The sequence below is a fragment of the Coturnix japonica genome, chromosome W (genome assembly GCF_054131305.1).
Source record: "Coturnix japonica strain WE chromosome W, WE-NBRP24, whole genome shotgun sequence".
In the NCBI taxonomy this organism is placed as follows: domain Eukaryota; kingdom Metazoa; phylum Chordata; class Aves; order Galliformes; family Phasianidae; genus Coturnix; species Coturnix japonica.
Genome location: NC_140701.1, coordinates 5067529 through 5085598, shown reverse-complemented (window position 1 = coordinate 5085598; position 18070 = coordinate 5067529). Strand labels below are relative to the sequence as shown.

Sequence of the window (18070 nt, the reverse complement as noted above, 5' to 3'; positions counted from 1 at the left end):
TAATCTGGGACAACACAAGTCAGTGAATATTGGGCCAAATCCTTCTGTACTTAATTTTCTTCATCATCATTGTGAAGACGAATAAAACAGCAGCACATTTCTCATTGTTTTTAATGTTCTTTTATTTCTATTGTACAATAAAATTTACATATAAATATGTTCAATATAAATTTATTTTTCCCATGAAACACCTAGACATTTTATAGTTTGAATAAGAACTGCGTCTGCTTTGTGTTTCTTTCCCATTTACAAAACTCAGTGCTTTTAGGTTTATGCAAAATTGTTGAGGATGAGATCACATTGATCTGCTTGGTTCATGCAATCTAACCTGGATACATATGACATAGGAACGTGGTCATCCAAGAAATTCTCAGGAATCAGTGAAGTAAGATTTAGGGTGATTGGGCCCTGGAACAGCCTCCCCAGATTAAGTAGTCACAGCACTGAGCTTGCCAGATTTCAGGAAGTATTTTGGACAGTGCTCTCAGACACAGGGTCTGATTTTTGGGTAGTCCTGTGTGGATCCAGGAGTTGTACTTGATGATCTTTTTGGGTTCCTTCCAAACTGGGATATTCTATGGTTCTATGGTGCTAAAAGTATGTTTAGTCAACAATGCAAACCATCTCTCATACTCTAATAACAGAGCATAAGATGATTCTGTCTGTATTAGGTGGGATGAACTCAGGATATATTCTGAAGTAGGAGCAGTGTTTGGTCATGTGTTATTTCACTCGGAAAATCTGGTAAGACCATACCATAATTCAGGGCATACAGCAGGCCAAATCTTCACTGAGCTGAGAAGGTAGCAGGATCTTTGGCAGGTACAAGTGGAGTTCAGACACAGTATTCATGTGAATGAATCACCACATCTTTCTGTTTTGCAAAAGGTGATGTTGATCTCTTAAAAGAGGCCTACATATGCCACAAAGACTTCTGACCACATTTCTAGTGCTCCTACCAGGAAGTTTCAGAGAAATATCAACTTGTTGTTCCTGTAACATTTCCTCTGAATCTTGTTGGATTTGATGAACTTTGCTGAATTCAAATCAGGGTTTCCAGGGGAACTCTGCCAGTTTTTCAGCAGTGCACCGTGACGTTCACAGCTCCGAGGCAAATCAGTTACATGGATTAACTGAGGACCAAGGATTCTTTTAGTTCAGGGTCTCCAGCTCAGGAAGATGCCCTCTGTGATGACAGCTCTTGAAATGAAGAAAAGGGTCTGGGGCCATGAGCTGGCACTCAGGGTGGTATTTTTAGTGATTGGGTATATCCATAAACAGTTATTTTCTGCTCTTATCCAAGTTTCCTCAAGATGGACTTTCCCAAAATTTGATGAGGTGCCCTTAATCTGTCAACATCTGCTTATTCTATCTTCTTCTCTTTTTAAAAATGCCATATTTTAAAATGAACACTGGAAATTTTCTCTTCTAAGCATTTCTTCTTCCAACACCCCATCCCGTTGACTGAGCATGAGCGTGCCTTTAGTCACTTGGAAAGACAGGACTCATCCTTTGCTGTTGAGGAGAGAGTGGCTCGGAGCTCGTGCTGCTGCCGGGTGCCTGGGACTGGAGGCCTGACTCCAAGTCCCCCTCCAAGAGGCTCGGCTGCTCCTCAGTGACAGTGACTTCGTCCTGCTTGGAGGTGCCGCTGTTGGGGCACTCGGGTTGTGTTTGGTCTGGGCTGCTCTGCAAAGGCACCAGGCCACAGTCCAGGCTGGTGACTGTGTTTTCTGGCAGGCTCAGATCAGCCCCTTCAGCAGAGCTGGGAGAAATGAGTGCCTGAACAATGACCTCCTGCTCTCCGTCGCTGCTGGCACACGGGAGGCTCTCATTTGAATTGCAGCAACTTGTGCTTCCCATGAGGTCTCTGTTGATGGAAGCACTCTCTGAGCAATCAGCACTTGACCTGGCTCTTCTGGGTTCACAAGAGCTCGATTCACCTAGGAAGGAGTGGATACACAGGGGTTAGCATCCAACTTCCTCTGCCCATGGAGGCAAAGGCTTCAGAGAAAGCCTTTTTCATCCTTTGGGAAAACAGGGGTCAGCTGAAGATGTCAGGTATGGGCTTGAACGCCAGAAGGAGGTACAAGCCCACTGAAAGCATGAATTCTACCCATGTTGCTGACAAGCAGTGCTTTGAAAGCTGGATTTGCACCCTTACCTGCCAGGACCACGCGTTCTGCTTTGGAAGGCTCCCTGGCACTGCTCTGCAATTGGTGTTTGGCCATATGGGATCGTTTGCGCAGGCAGAAACAGGAACACCAACTGCCAGCAGGTGATTCCTTCCTCTTGCCGGGAGAACATGGTCTGCAGAGAAAACAGAGCAGTCGTGGTGCAGGGTGAGGGAAGAGCTGCACCGAGCCCTTGCCAGCAGTTCCCTACTCCTGGCACTGCCTGCTTACTGCTGAAACACAGCTTAGAAACGCGCTCTGTTTCAAACAGCAGAGGATGCTTCCATTCCCACAGCTCAGCCCTCAAGTCCTGCTGGCTACATTCCTCTCAACCGTGTCAAGCAAGATGCGGAGCATGTGAGCAAAGGCTCAGCAGCAGGACAGGAGCGGGCAGGCGTAACTGCTTTCTGAGAAAATGGTGCAGCCATAAGGGAAGCTCAAAAGCATCTCTGACTCTTACGTTAACACCTCCTTGGCCTCAGCTCACTGCCATCTTTAATTTCTAGTGCCAGCAAGTCCGACCAACAGCTCTGCTTACAGGAGAAGCGCAATTGGTTTCAGGTGCGTGGCCCTGAAATCTGGAAAACCCCAGTGTTTCCAGGTACAGGCAGCACAGGCCAGGATAGACACCAGCGTGGCTTTCTGCATCTTGTGACTGCCTGCCCAACCAGGAAGGGAAGGCACCTTGTGTGGCTGAACTGAGCCCATAGTGCAACTGTTTTTTAGTTGAGTGCTTGGAGATATAATGGACAAAAAATAAACCAATAGAAATCACCTGAACAATGATGATAGGGGCTGGAAAGGGAATTCCTCTTTCTTTACCTTTCAGATGGAAAATCAATGATTGCGTTGAAGTTCCTCAGTACAGCTGCAGGCCCTTCCTCCACTTGTATCTTGCTGCTCCGTGTTGCAACAGGAGAGCTGCTCTGGCCTCTCCTCTCAGCCTGTGCCTCCTGCAGTGTGAGCAGCTTTGTGGATGGAGACACCCACACAGACTTGGGCCCAGGCAGAGAACTGTGCCCTGCAAGGGAAAACCACAGGTGAGATGGAGGAGGAAGCAGCAGCACAGCCATCCCAGTTCTGCATTTCTCTCAGACTTGCTTATCCGAGACACTGGAAGAAGAGGAGCTCAAAATAACCGTGTGCTCAGAGGTATGCTCGTGGCAAAGGACACAGCCACAATTAAGAGCAGCTCACTGTATCAAAAACAGGCAAACAAAAATCCTAGAAAAACTAGGGGTCTGGGATTTCAGAAAGCTTTGCTGCCACATTTCAATCAAGCTTCAACTGCTTGCAAAAAATCTTAACAGCAGTGATGGTTTTCTCCATGTAAGGTTTGTGTTTGGACACACTAAGGATCCAGGAATGGGGCACCATATTCTAAACTAAGCCCAGAAGCCTGCTGTCTCCTCAACAGTAATAGCATTTTCAAAGGTCTTGGAGAAGCCCTGGATTGGATGAAGCTGTCAGATCAAGATCAAGCTAATGGAGGAAGATGCTCACCTACTCCCTCTCCCATGGCTGGTGTGGATTTGGAGCAGAAGATGACATCTGTGTGGCTGATGAGTAATTCCACAACAGCTGACTGTATCTGCAGCTCCATGCAAGCAGCTTTTCATGCGCAGGAAGATTGGCTCTGCTGGGATCTGAAGAAAAGGCAGATCTTACAAGTCATTTCCCCGAGGTCACTTCCCCAAGTCTGAATTTCTGTAGCCAAAAACTGTCAAGCTGGGCTCTGGAGACTTCCGCAGTGGGCAAACAGCGATGCCACTGATGTGATGCCACTAATTCTCCTGGATGATCAGAGACACAGCAGTCCCAGCTAAACAAGTGAGTAGAAACTGTCATCTAGAAATTGTGCACCTGGGTTGGGGGACAGCAGAACTAAGCATCGTGTTGAAATGGAAGAAGAAGTTTACCTTAAGAGGTTTGGAGCCCACACTATCGCTAAGTTCTTAGCATGCATGTTTATCACCGAGCAGATCCCTGCCAGAGAAATCAAGTGTCTTATTAAGTCCCATGCAGACAGTGCACTGGTGGTCAGCACTGAGGCAGACTTGATGCCTTCCAAGAGGCATCTGGGGAACACAGAAACACAGAATGACCCGGGTTGGAAGGGACCTCAAGGATAATGAAGCTCCACTCCCCCTGCCTGGCAGGGCCACCTATCTTCCACATTTACTAGACCAGGCTGTCCAGGGCCACATCTAACCTGGCCTTGGACACCTCTACGGATGGGGGATCCACAACGTCCCTGGGCAGCCTGTTCCAGGACCTCAGCACTCTCCTAGTAAAGAACTTTCCCCTAACATCCAACGTTAATCTTCCCTCTTTCAACATAAAACCATTTCCTCTTGAACTGATATTATCGGCCCTTTCAAAGAGTTAACACCCCTCCTGATTATACACACAGCCCGTGCCATCAAGGCCAAGCGGTGCAAGCACTGGGCAGCTTTACAGCCTGATTGCACAGTGCAGCTCCTCGCAGCAGGCATTCGTCTCCAAGTCCACTTTGCTATTAACCCCATTCTACCAATAGCAGGAGAACAGCAAAGGAAAAGGAATTCTCACAACCATTGTGAATAGCTTAAATAAGCACCTCCTGGCACCACCACAAGTGCCATCAGTGAGAGGCAGGATGTGGCAAAGACGTGACTCATGGGGCTAACAGAAAGAAGACCTCAGAGCTGGGGCACTGCTACAACCACTAACCAGGATGGCCAGGGAACTGGTACGTGTCATTTCCAAGACATTGCCCTGAGCTTATAGAGATCCTGGCATACAGCTGCTCGGTCAGCAGAGGGTTCAGGAGCTCCCTGAAATACATCTTACACAGGGAGCTCACGCTGTGAATGTCTTGGACGCTGAGCTCAGGAACCTGCTCCATATTGAATTCATGGCTGCAGAGAAGGACACAGAATTGGGCAGAGGGCTTTGAGGAAGATGAAAACAAGTCCAAAGCCACACAAAATACAGTCAAGAAAAGGAAGAACTTCTGCAGAGCCTTCCATACGGTCTCACATCACAGTTAGAAGCAGGAGAGCTCTTGTGGCACAAAGCTTGGAGCTGGAGAAATCAAGGCTGCCTCTAAGATAGTGCTTGCTAAAAGACTTGTGCTCTAGACACCTCACACCTTCAGTGTTCTTCTTTGGACATATCCCAGGATTTCGGTGTCCTTCTTGCAGTGAGGGGCCAAGAACTGAACACAGAACTCAAGGTGAGGACTCACCAGTGCCAAGTACAGGGGGATGATCGATTCCCTGCTCCTGCTGACTCCAACCTTCTGCATTCCAGTTCCAATCTAAACCATTCCTGCTGTGGTAGTACTTGAATCCTCATTTGGGGCTGGACCTCAACAGGTCAACACATCAGAAATAACACAATGTGCATCTTGAAGACGTGTCTCAAAGCCCAGAAAATCCAACTCTCTGACCTTGGCACAACTCACCAACCAAGAGCCAGGCCTTGACAACTTGGCTGATCTGAGCACATAGGAGGGGGCCAGACAGTGGACCAGAAGTGTCCATTTCCACTGAAGCTCCTTGTAGAGAACAGCACCAATCAGCAGGCATGAATCAATTCATTCACAGGCTTCACAATTAGTCTGTTTCTTTATAAAAGAAACCCACATCGATTCCTAATCAAAAAAGGGAGGAGTTAATATGGACCAAAGAAGTTTCTGTTCCTACGCTTCATCCCTCACCCCAACTTCCCTTGCCCCATCCCCAACTCCTGGATGATGCCCACAAGCTTAAAGGCAGGTCTCAAACCCACAGGGCTCCGTTCACAATACTCCATCAGAATGGATGTTACACTTCTTCTATACACTCAAACAGACTGAGCAGTGGTATCTCAGTCACTTAAAACACACAGAAGCATCCAAACCCAGAGCACACACATCCCTTCCTGTGGTACTGCAGCCCACAGCTCACCTTCACACCTCTGTTGATTCCTGGTGTTTTACACACATGCAGCCTCGCTACGGTTCCATGGGTGTCACACAAGACCTGCAGGACCTCTTTCTCCGCAAACCCCACCTGTTGGGTGTTTCCTGTTGGCACTGAACATGAACAAATCTACCGCTGAGCAACAGGACGTGAGACAAACAGCAGAAAACAACCAACCTGCAGAACTAACTCGTTTGGGTTGGCCCAGATGTTAGCATGCTCCCTTTCCATGGCCCAGGCCAAGCTTGATGAGCTGCTCCTCGTTTGCAGAGGGGGAGAACGCTGCAGATGGGATGTGGTGGCTATGCACACATCATGCCTTTCTCTTGCTTTTCCTCTCTCCATCTTCCATTAGCAAACAGCATCTATAAGCTTTCCTTCCTGAAAAAATCACTGGTTAAAAACGAATTGGTAAGCTTGCTTTTAAAACTGCCTTCTTTAAGCAGCTTGATGCTTTAAAGCAGAAGCTCACCTAGCAATGGTGGGTCAAGTACAATTTGCCCTTGGTCAATCCATGCTGACTATTCCTGAAGATTCTTCCTCTTTAAAGCTCTGTGTACATCCAACCTAACTCCAAAATCTTATCAACTGTGCCTTATCACTTTCCATTGCGTTTTAAAATCCTCACTGACTCCTTTACTTGTTCCCTTGCTTGCTATTTCTGTGCAAACCAAACACTGGAGTTAGGGTTCTTGTAAAATGAACCATGGCCTACAGGTAGAAGGCACCAAAATTTATGCTTAACATACTTTGCTCAATCTGTATCTTACTTCGGTCAAGGTTTACTAGATACTGAAGTATGGAGTAAGCACTATATACAATGAGAAGTAAATTTCTGGATTAAGTGCTATATTTTTTCTGTAAGAAACTAGCACTACATCTTTACACACCTGCTTTTTTCTCTGAGTATTTAGATCAAGCGGAGATTCTTCAAACACTGAAGCTACATCAGAAAATTCCATGGATCCAAACACATCTGGCACATGGCTGCAGTCTGGCACATCTTCATTATGTCAGAGCCTTTTCAGACTGAAAAGAAATGTGCCATTGAGATTCTTTTGCAGAATTAAAAGAAAGATTTCATCAAAAGATTTCATCACTAAAATCTAAATAAGATTGCTTTGCAAGTTCCAAACTATGGCTAAGAGCTAATGCAGGTCCACAAGCCAGCAGCAAAAAATTTATATTATGTTCTTAATACTGTAATTTTGGATTTGACGTTCATATCAAGAGCAGAAGGGAAATTACTCTTAGAGCTCAAGTCATCTTTCACAGCCTGTGTCAACAAGAGCAGCACCTCATAGCCTTTGGTTTGAAGACCCGGACCACAAGCTAGCTAATGATTTTACACAGAATTCCAGAGTTCAAGTCATTGTTTCTATTAGGGCTGCAATTCTACTGAAAGCCTTCAAGTTCATCACACTGAATTATCACTGGCACCACACATAACTCCACGTTACATATGTGATCACAAGCAACCTGGCAACTTCAGACAATTCCAAAGCACTCCACGTGCACTTTGCTACTAAAGTACAGAAAAAGGAATTAACATCAGAAATAGCTGCAGTCAAAACCATCTAAGAATCCAAGTCTCCAGGAAACAAGGAAAGCAAATCCTCTCCAGGACTGTCTTCTAAAAGGAAACAGATCAGAAAGGTGAGATCTTTCCCCCTTTGATCACCCACTCATGTAACGTCCATGTCATTTCTAAGTATGCTGCCCAGACCAAGACTGAGGATGCTTCAGAAGAAGACCTTCCCTGCTAAGCCAAACAGAACAAGTAAGGTACCAAAATATGTAGAGCCAAACATGGAAAGGTGCTCTAAGAAGGTAAGCATCACAAGAGACCAACAGGAATGCTTACACAATCCAAACAATGCACAATGTCTGTTCCACAAGCTGCCAAGAAGAATGTGTGCAGTACTCACAGCGCACCATGTACACTGCTTACTGCAGTCATACAACTTCGTAGGACCAGACCAACTTACTGAAACATTTTAATGAACAGACCGAACTGTATGGAACTAGGAGGACAAGTGGTGAGAGACCACAGGCTGAATGCAAGCCAGCAGTGTGCTCTGACAGAAAAGAAGTACAACAAGATCATCAGCTGCATTAAAAAGCAGCACAACCAGACCACGACAAGTCATTCCTGCTTCAACACTCACTGGACCACATCTACAATACTGTATCTGGTTTTTGGCCAGGAAGGATAACAACCTGAAGCAAGTTCTGGGGATGACCTCCAGCCTGTGCAGGGGGCTGAAGCTCCCACTCAGAGAAGAGAAGCTGGGGAGAATGATCTTTGTTCAGAGTGCCTTCCAGTAGCCTTAGATAGAGGGATTTCATAAGATGCCTAGGAAAATGCTCGTGCTGTAATGATTTGCTTTACTGAGAGATACCAGCAGCTTACAAAATGCCAAGCTCTAACCTATTGGTGAGGAAATATTCAAGCCTTCCAGTACCTAACCTGTGCTTCAAGACTTCAGTGACAGAAAATCCATTGGATGGGGCCAGAGGAATGCATCTCACCCCATACCCTCTGTACAGCCACCATTTGTTTAAAGGATCACTCTTCCTTGAGGCACAAAACTAGAGCAGGTTACACAACAGACTGACACCACAAGGGCTTCTCTCTAGATACAAACTGCAGCAAAGAGCATCACAAAAATGGGAAACCAACACTCAGATCAGATCTGTGTCTCTGCTCCGCTCATTAGGAGCATCATGTTTTACTCCCCTTTCAGAGGAAGATACTTCTTCAAGGATAACAAAATCCAGCTCAGCTACAGAACACAGTACCACATAGCAATAATTATCTAACATTTCCTGTAGGGAAAGAATCCTAAGCACAAGTTATTGTCTGAGTTTCAGCTGGAACTGAATTGTTTTCTTCAGTGTCTGATTTAATACTACGTTTTCATTCTAGAGAAACAATGGAGATAGCGCAGTGATGCTTACAGTTGCTGCCAGGCAGCGTTGTACAGAGCCACAGTCAATCTCAGCTGAGAGCCCAAGGAAGTGAGAAGGAACAGAACTAGGACAGCTGACTTAAACTGGCCAAAGGATATTCCATACTATATGACATATTGTGGAAGGAGTTTTGAAGGGGGTAGAACTTCATGTCAATCTCTTCCACTACTAGGAGGCTAACTGGACACTGATTGGTAGGTGGTGAGCAATTGCTTTTGCATTCATCATAACTATTATCCTTTATCTCAGTAAATAATTCTATCAATTCAATCAACCCATGAGTTCTACTTTGTGTTACTTCTCCCGCCTTAAGTTCTCTCCTGCAATCCACTGGAATGGAGTGGAGTACTGTAACTTTCTCTCCCAACAGAAAAATAAAAACACATTCATTATTATTTATGGAAGACTGACTACAGTTCAGGCTCACTGGTTTGAGGTCTCTGGGCATAACCCTGACTGTGAACATAAGCAATTGCTGAAACAATATGTCAAAAAAAGACTGGAGCTTCCTCTTCCAAAAGGTGGTCCTTAGAAACAATGCAATCAAACAGCTTCCCTGTAAGATAAGGTTATCTGAAAATGCATTTAGAGAGTATCAGAGAAAGGTAAGTAACAATGACAGCACAGAAAGCAGAAACTATTTCTTACCTCTATGACTATAAATATTTCTTTGGTGTCTCTCTTACGTGATCCAATGCGCAAACATGTTGATGACTTCAGTTCTTCATGGCATCAATTTCTGTTTTAGCATGATGCAAGTCATCCTTAAGAGACCATAAAAGCAAGCGATGAGATTGCTAACTACTGTGACATACCAGGTACCACATCTGACTGCTGTGAAACATAACAAGCACATACGGGACAGTACACAATTCAACATCAACTCAGCAATGACTGACATCACTCCCATAGAAATTCTGAAACAGAGCTGTGAAAAATGAAAAGTAAAACATTCAGCATTTTCATTGGTATTTTGGTAAAGTTGCTGTAATAATGTAACAATAATGTAATGTAATGTAATAACGTAATAACTTCCTCCATTTTACAGCCAGAGAATACTGCCCTCTGAACAACGAGGAAGAAGATTTGTGGTGCTCTGTTAAACTTTTTCCAGCTCTACAGCATCTTTCAAAAGGCAATGGGACCAGTAGGCTGCATTCGTATGTACCATCCCACCTGCCCCCGTGTTCTTGAGAACTCCACAACTCCAACAGAAGATATTATCATATTTAAATGCCTTTTCGCTTACCCCTACAGTAACTTGCTCCATGATTTTTAGTGCAACTTTTTCACCAGTAAGAAGATGCCGCATAAGATTTACGTTTGCAAAACCACCTACAAATCAAAACACAGATGCTTAAAGTTGAGTGTGAATTCTTCTCTAATATAATATTACAATTTCCAACTGGTTTAAAAAACGAATTTCAAATTTATACAAATGAAACCTGACTTAGAGAACTGACAAGAGCTGTTAATCTATTCTCAGATTAATTCTAGAGTGGTGACACAGACTGTTAGGCGTGCTGTTTCTGTACTAAGATGACACTTACCCGTTCCAACTGTTTCATGGAATTCCTAGTACTTGAGAATTTCCTCGTAGTCACTGACAGACATCCTGAAATGTGCAAGAACTGAAGATCCTCCAAGCACGTGCAATGAGGAAGTGCCAGCAGTGTTCACATCCTACTTAGGACATATTCTTAGAGGCAGAAGGGACACTCGTGGCAGATCCAGCAATGCTCATCTTCTCACCAACGTGCATCCCCCTCTCACCCAGCAACAACAAAACACAGTGCATGAAGCTGGCTTCACTTAGGTTAACAATATGGAACATCCCTCAGGGCTTTGTGCCACAGAGCAGTAGCAGGGCTGGACTACAGCTTGAGGAAGCAGTGGAAGCCTTTCCCTGTATGGTTACAGTGTCCCTGCACGCACCCCACAGCCAGAGCGTTGCAAGCTGAGCTGTCTTGCTGTTTCTTGTACTCATCCCAATCTCTGCGAATGAAAACTCAGAATTCAGTCAAGGCGTTGATTGAGCACGAGCGTGCCTTTATTCAATAGGAAAAAAGGAGGGGGTGTGAGGTCTGGAGGAAAGATGGGACTCATTCTCTGTTGTCTGACGAGAGTGTCTCAGAAGTCGTGCTGTTGCCCGGAGCCTGGGACTCTTGGCCTGATTCTACCTCCCCCTCCAAGATGTTTGGCTTCTCCTCTGTAATGCTGACCTGAGCCTGCATGGTTGTGCTGCTGTCGGGGCACTCGTGCTGTGCTTGGGCTGGGCTGTCCTCGAAAGGCACTCAGTTCAGGCTGGTGCCTGAGGAGTCTGGCAGGCTCAGGTCAGCAGCTTCAGCAGGTATGGGATGAACGAGAGCTTCAACGATGATGGCATTCTTCTCTTTATAACTGATGTTATACGGAAGGCTTTCATCTGAACTGCAGCATCCTGTGCTTAGTAACAGTTCTTCATTGATGGAATCACAGGAAGCTGCATCGTAACATGCCCGGTGTCTTGGAGATATACAAAGGCTCGGGTCACAAAGGAAGGAGTAGATGCACAGCAGTTAGTGTCAAAGTTTCACAAGATGAATCATGAAACAGGTTCTTGACATTTGGCTATGCAGTGATGGTGGGCAGAAGCAAATAGGCTTCTAGCAACAGTGTCACTGCCTTGAAAGTGATCCTCGTGCAGGTCCAGCTCTTGTGTTGACAAGAGACTCATTTGGGAAAGACAGGAGTCAACTGAAGATGTCAGGCACAGGCTTGAATGCCAGAAGGATGTACAAGCCCACTGAAAGCATGAATTCTACCTGTGTTGCTGACAAGCAGTGTTTTGAAAGCTGGATTTGCATGCTTACCTGCCAGGACCAAGACTTCTGCTTCAGAGGGCTCCCTGGCACTGCTCTGCAGTTGGCGTTTGGCCACAGGGGAAGGTTTGCCCAGGCAGAAGCAGGAACGCCAACTGCAAGCTGCTGACTCTGCCCTCTTACTGGGAGAACTCATTCTGCAGAGAAAACAGAGCATGCTGTCAGTCATGGTGCAGGGTGAGGGAAGAGCTGCACCGAACCCTTGCCAATAGTTGCCTGTTCCTGGCAATGCCTGGTTTCTGCTGAAACACAGCTTAGAAAAGCGCTCTGTTTCAAACAGCAAAGGATGCTTCCATTCCTACAGCTCAGCCCTCAAGTCCTGTTGGCTAAATACCTCTCAACGATGTCAAGCAGGGACATGGATCCCGAGAATGTTGGAGGCTCCGGCTGCTTCGCTCTCCTGGGGCGGGCCTTCAACGGGCAACGAAGGCAGGAGATGAACTTGCCCCGTTTCTTTGGCTCTGTGCAACAAAACAAAGAAACAAGTTCATTTCAGGCTTGGCTCAGTTGGATGAGGCCAAGTGCAACGCATTCAACAGAACACGTAACAACAGAAAGCATGTTCCCAACAAGGACACACAAGAACGGATTTTCCCCATCCCTGGAGGTGCCCAAGGAGCTTAATGCAGTTCTCTTTCTAAGCTTGCTCAACTCGGGCATTAATGAACCCCCTGAAAGCCACGTTCAGACCCCATAACTGCCAACACTAACAAACAACTGCCAACACTAACAAACAACTGCCAACACTAACAAACAACTGCCAACACTAACAAACAACTGCCAACACTAACAAACAACTGCCAACACTAACAAACAACTGCCAACACTAACAAACAACTGCCAACACTAACAAACAACTGCCAACACTAACAAACAACTGCCAACACTAACAAACAACTGCCAACACTAACAAACAACTGCCAACACTAACAAACAACTGCCAACACTAACAAACAACTGCCAACACTAACAAACAACTGCCAACACTAACAAACAACTGCCAACACTAACAAACAACTGCCAACACTAACAAACAACTGCCAACACTAACAAACAACTGCCAACACTAACAAACAACTGCCAACACTAACAAACAACTGCCAACACTAACAAACAACTGCCAACACTAACAAACAACTGCCAACACTAAACGCACAAGAACAACAAATCAAGCAACCACTCCGACCACTAGCTCACTCACAAGGGAACACAGAACGCACCGCTCCTCCCCTCATTCCAGCCGCTTATGACATCACCAACGGCCAACAGCCTGGTCCACCATGACCACCCACAAGGCGGGGAGCCAAGACCACGTGGTCACGTCTGATTCCAACACGGCACCACAACATTCCAGGACTCAGTGTGGGCTTGGAATTCTATCCTGGTGTGGCAGCGCAATGGGAGGTGTTAGGGCACAGCTGAAGAGCTGACAGACAACGGACGTTTCCAAAGGAGGGTGCCAGATTAACTCTCAGCATTCTCTTGCGGGGCTCTTAGGAATGCTTCAAACCCATTTTCACTGCCTAGCTCATTTCTAGAAAGTCCAGTTGAGAAATGCTCACTTTGTCTGGGGAACGCCTCTATGCATCATGAATGAAAAATAAAATAAAATGGGCACGCGACCCTATGAAACTTACCTCTCTGCTCTTGCTGTCAGCCAGACACCTCAGATGAGCATGACGTGTCCCTGCTCCTGAATGAAGATCCACCCAAGTCTGTGTTCCTCTCTGCTCCATCTCTGGGTCTAAAAGAAACACAGACAGAGATGATTACAAGATCCTTTGTGCAGACGAAAGCACAGAGTGCACACGAATTCTCTTTAGCAAGAACTACTACTTGAGAATGCATAGAATCCACACATAAATTTACTTTCTCTTTAACCCTTTTTCCTTTGTACATGATTCCACTATTTATACCCTCAATTAATGATTCATACTGCACATGATGTTATGATGTAGAATATTGACAGCAACAGCACAAAACTATGACAGAATCCACAGACAGTTTTTTGAGAGGTAGTATGAAAGATGAACAGAAAGGAAATAGATTCATTAAAATAACCTTGTTAATCCTCTCCCCGTCAAAAAAGGAAGACTTCTGGGCACTGTTACCAGCAGCTCCTAGAACACCTTGCACCACAAACTGCGGCACATACATTTTCTTCCCACAGGTCCCTCACCTCCCTCATTAGTTTCAGATTCACTCAGGTTAAAATACATGGATCAGAACAGCCATTCAGTTCTGCTTAGGCAGGATCCCACCGCCGGGATGTCTCCCAGTCCCATTCCCTGCTTTTCCCAGCACCAGTTGGGGAAAGGAACAGCAACTGACATCACCTACCCAGACTTCTGCAGGGCCTTCCATTTGGTCTCACATCACAGCGAGAAGCAGGAGAGCTCTCGTGGTACAAGAGAGTGGTGGGCTGGAGAAATAAAGGCTGCCTCTAAGATGGTGCTTCAAACAACATGTGGAACTGGACATGAGACATGAAAGACAGGGCTACATGCCCCAAAAGGGGGGAAGTTCCAGTTGCTGCAAGCCATCGAGGTAACCAATAGAGGGGCCCTGACTACAGCCTGGGCGGGGAAAGGGACAATAGAGTATACTGGGCTGTGTGGATTAGGTGGCCTGGCACATCTCAACCACAGAAATATAAAGCCTTGGTGGACACTGGCGCACAATGCACCCTAATGCCCTCAAGTCACCAAGGGACACAACCAATATAGATCCATGGAGTGACTGGGGGTTCCCAAGAATTGACTATGTTGGAGGCCGAAATAAGCCTCAATGGTAAAAACTGGCAAAAACACCCTACTGTGACTGGTCCAGAGGCTCCATGTATTTTGGGTATTGATGACCTTAGGATGAGATATTTTAAGGATCCCAAGGGCTATCGATGGGCCTTTGGGATAGCTGCTGTTAACACAAACTGTGTTAAGCAGCTGTCAGCTTTACCTGGTCTGTCAGATGATCCTTCTGCTGTGGGGTTGCTCCAGGTAAAAGACCAAGTGGTACCAATTGCCACCAAAGTGGTACAAGACAGCAGTTCCGCACCAATAGGGACTCATTGCTCCTCATTCACAAGCTAATTCGCCAATTAGAGAATCAGGGATTGATTAGCAAAACTCACTCGCCTTTTAACAGCCCCATATGGCCAGTGCGTAAAGCCAATGGAGAATGGAGGCTGACGCTGGATTACCGTGGCCTGAATGAATTCACACCTCCATTGAGTGCTGCTGTACCAGACATGATAGAACTCCAGTATGAACTGGAGTCAAAAGAAGCAAGGTGGTTTGCCATCATTGACATTGCTAATGCCTACTTTTCCATCCCATTGGCTGCAAAATGTAGGTCACAGTTTGCTTTTACCTGGAGAGCTGTTCAGTATACCTGGAACTGTTTACCTCAAGTGTGGAAGCACAGCCCAACCATTTCCATTGGTTGATCCAAGCTGTCTTGGAACAGGGTAATGCTCCCGAACACTTGCAGTATATTGATGATATTGTCGTGTGGGGCCATACAGCAGCAGAGGTTTTCAAGAAAGGAAAACAGATAATCCAAATTCTTTTGCAAGCTGGTTTTCCCATTAAGCGCAGCAAGGTGAAGGGGCCTGCCCAGGAAATCCAGTTTTTAGGTGTAAAACGGCAAGATGGGCATCGACACATCCCAGCAGATGTGACTGACAAAATCACTGCTATGTCTCCGCCCACCAACAAGACAGAGACCCAATCTTTCCTGGGAGTAGTGGGCTTTTCGAGAATGCATGTCCCAAACTACAGCCACATAGTGAGCCCCCTCTATCAGGTAACGTGGAAGAAGAATAATTTCTCATGGGGTCCTAAGCAGCAGCAGGCTTTTGAGCAGATAAAACAAGAGATAGCCCATGCCGTGGCCTTGGGGCCAGTACGGACGGGACAGGATGTGAAAAACATTATCTACACTGCTGCTGGAGAAAAAGGTCCCACTTGGAGTTTGTGGCAAAGAGCTTCAGGAGAGACCCAAGGCCGACCCCTGGGATTTTGGAGTCGAGCATATAAAGGGTCTGAGGAGCGCTATGCTTAAACTGAGAAGGAGATCTTAGCCGTGTATGAGGGGGTTCGGGCTGCTTCTGAAGTAGCTGGGACTGAGGTTCAGCTCCTTCTAGCACCTCGCTTGCCTGTGGCCCCCCTGTCACGAACACAGGTAAATTTTTGTTTAAACCGTGACAACTACCCAGAATGCTGCATCAGGGAATTTTTGCCTAGAACTTTAGAGAACTATTTTTAACTCAGAAAGGTCAGAGATAGAAAGTTCACACTGATTTCTGGGTCACCAGCCTCACCGTACATCAGCATTTTTGGTTTTTAAATGATACATAAAGTTCTCAATGGCACTGCTCTAGTTGGTAGTTCTTTCCCTTTCCATGCAGCTCGCTCTGTGCATGGCTTGTGAACTGCTATTCAGGCCAGACAGCTGCAGCCCCAAAGACCTGCCATAAATGTACAAATTCTACCAGGATAATGTCTTGGGAGTGGAGAAACAGGATGCGCAGTCATATGGCTCTCACACATACCTTGTACAACCAGCTTGGCTCTGGACTGGGCATCACCAATGTCACAGGTGTACACGTCACTGTCACTTTTCTCCAGATTTCTTATGCTCAGCTGCAGGTCTCGTCCTTTCTGTGCCATCTCGTATTTCCTGCCAGGCCTGAGCTCAGCAATGCCTTTCCTCCATATGACGGTGTATGAGCATTTCTCGCACTGAAATGAAAAAATTGTAGTTCCACTTTCTTCAGTTTTCAGATCTGAAAGTTCCTTGATAAAGTAATTAGGTTTTTCTGGAAGGAAAAGAGGGGGATGAGGGTGTGGGACAAAGGGATTTGTTACCCGAACAAGTCTCAAGCATACAGAGGTGTCCTGAATCTCCTTTGCCCTCACTTCTAGAACATCACATAGAGATGCAAAGAATCTAAGAAGTCCACAGAGTCCACCCATTTACATAGGTTTGATAATTCCAGTAGATATCTGGAAAATTCAATACCATTATACATGCGCTGGTAGGATCCCATCTGATAAACTGCATATAGTTTTGATTACACATATTCAATATAGACTAATTCAGATTGCCATCTTTTCTTGGCTCACTAACAACCAAGATCATAGAACCATAGAATGATCACAGAATCATAGAGTGGCCTGAGTAGGAAAGGACCTCAAAGAGTATCTAGTTTTAAACCCCCTGTCAAGGGGCCACCAACCACCAGACCAGGCTGCCCAGATCCACATCACACTGGAGAATCATTCGGTTTCCAAATTATTTTAAGGAAAAGATTTTAATCCATCGTATTTTCTGAAAACTAAGAATTGATCCTGCTCAAGGAAACAGAAGAGAAAAACATCACCCACAGGCTGCAGATATTTACCTCGACTTCCCTACATGCCATCCCCAGTGTGCTTTTCAACTCACCTTGCACAGTGACCCTGGCTTTTGTTATGGAGTCCTCTGTCTCACAGGGGTACTCCCCACTGTCCTTGGCAGTAGAGTCATGGATGATCAGAATGGCCCCAGTTCCTTCCCTCCTGCTGCAAGTCGTACTTCTGGCTTTTTCTGATTGCTTTGCCATCCTTGTACCACCTGATGTTCAAATCCGGCTTTGACAGCTCACAGCTCAGGCTGATGTCCTGCCCTGCTGCTGCTGTCTTATCCTCCAGCTGTTTTGAAACCTCAGTAGGTTTTCCTGGAAGAAAACATTGCTTTTTGAGTAACATACACTTAGGGTAGGATGCCTCTCTCAAAATACATGCATCTACATGCTGGAGATAAGTTAGAGAGGCACTTGCAACAGACGCCATCCTACAGCCAGCAGTAATCTGCAAAGTACAGACAATAGAATTCCAGGCAGCATTTATTCTCTCTTAAATCTACCCAATTGAGGATGATGAACCATGTCTGAAAACTGCCTCTCTCTTCTCTCCACTCATCACACTGGGAGCCTCGGATGATGCTCTCAGATGCACATGCTCTAGATAGGAATTTGTTGTACAGCTAGATGATGTGAAGGCCATCCCTTCAGCTTATACTTAGAGGATATTTGCTCCCACAGTTCCCTCAACAGATCATTCCTGATTTACTGTTA

At 45.8% G+C, this 18070-nt stretch overlaps 2 protein-coding genes across 5 annotated transcripts; both read right to left on the bottom strand.

Annotated features, from left to right (window-relative positions):
- Positions 1-1162: 1162 nt before the first annotated feature.
- LOC146754342 (rho GTPase-activating protein 32-like) lies at positions 1163-5745 on the bottom strand. 4 transcript variants are annotated; one of them, XM_085527611.1, is made up of 5 exons: positions 5401-5745; positions 3675-4157; positions 2994-3192; positions 2162-2307; positions 1163-1940 (listed from the first exon to the last, which is right to left on the bottom strand). In XM_085527611.1, exons 2-5 carry the CDS (start codon positions 3772-3774, stop codon positions 1483-1485), a joined length of 903 nt encoding a protein of 300 aa, XP_085383737.1. In that variant the 5' UTR covers positions 3775-4157; positions 5401-5745; the 3' UTR covers positions 1163-1482. The 4 variants fall into 4 exon arrangements, with proteins under 4 accessions (XP_085383737.1, XP_085383738.1, XP_085383740.1 ...); XM_085527612.1 differs by having other exon boundaries at positions 3675-4034; XM_085527614.1 differs by having other exon boundaries at positions 3675-3964.
- A 7787-nt stretch (positions 5746-13532) lies between these two features.
- Positions 13533-16954, bottom strand: LOC146754341 (obscurin-like). The gene is made up of 3 exons (XM_085527531.1): positions 16821-16954; positions 16505-16694; positions 13533-13696 (listed from the first exon to the last, which is right to left on the bottom strand). Exons 1-3 carry the CDS (start codon positions 16926-16928, stop codon positions 13533-13535), a joined length of 462 nt encoding a protein of 153 aa, XP_085383657.1. The 5' UTR covers positions 16929-16954.
- Between the last annotated feature and the right edge of the window lie 1116 nt (positions 16955-18070).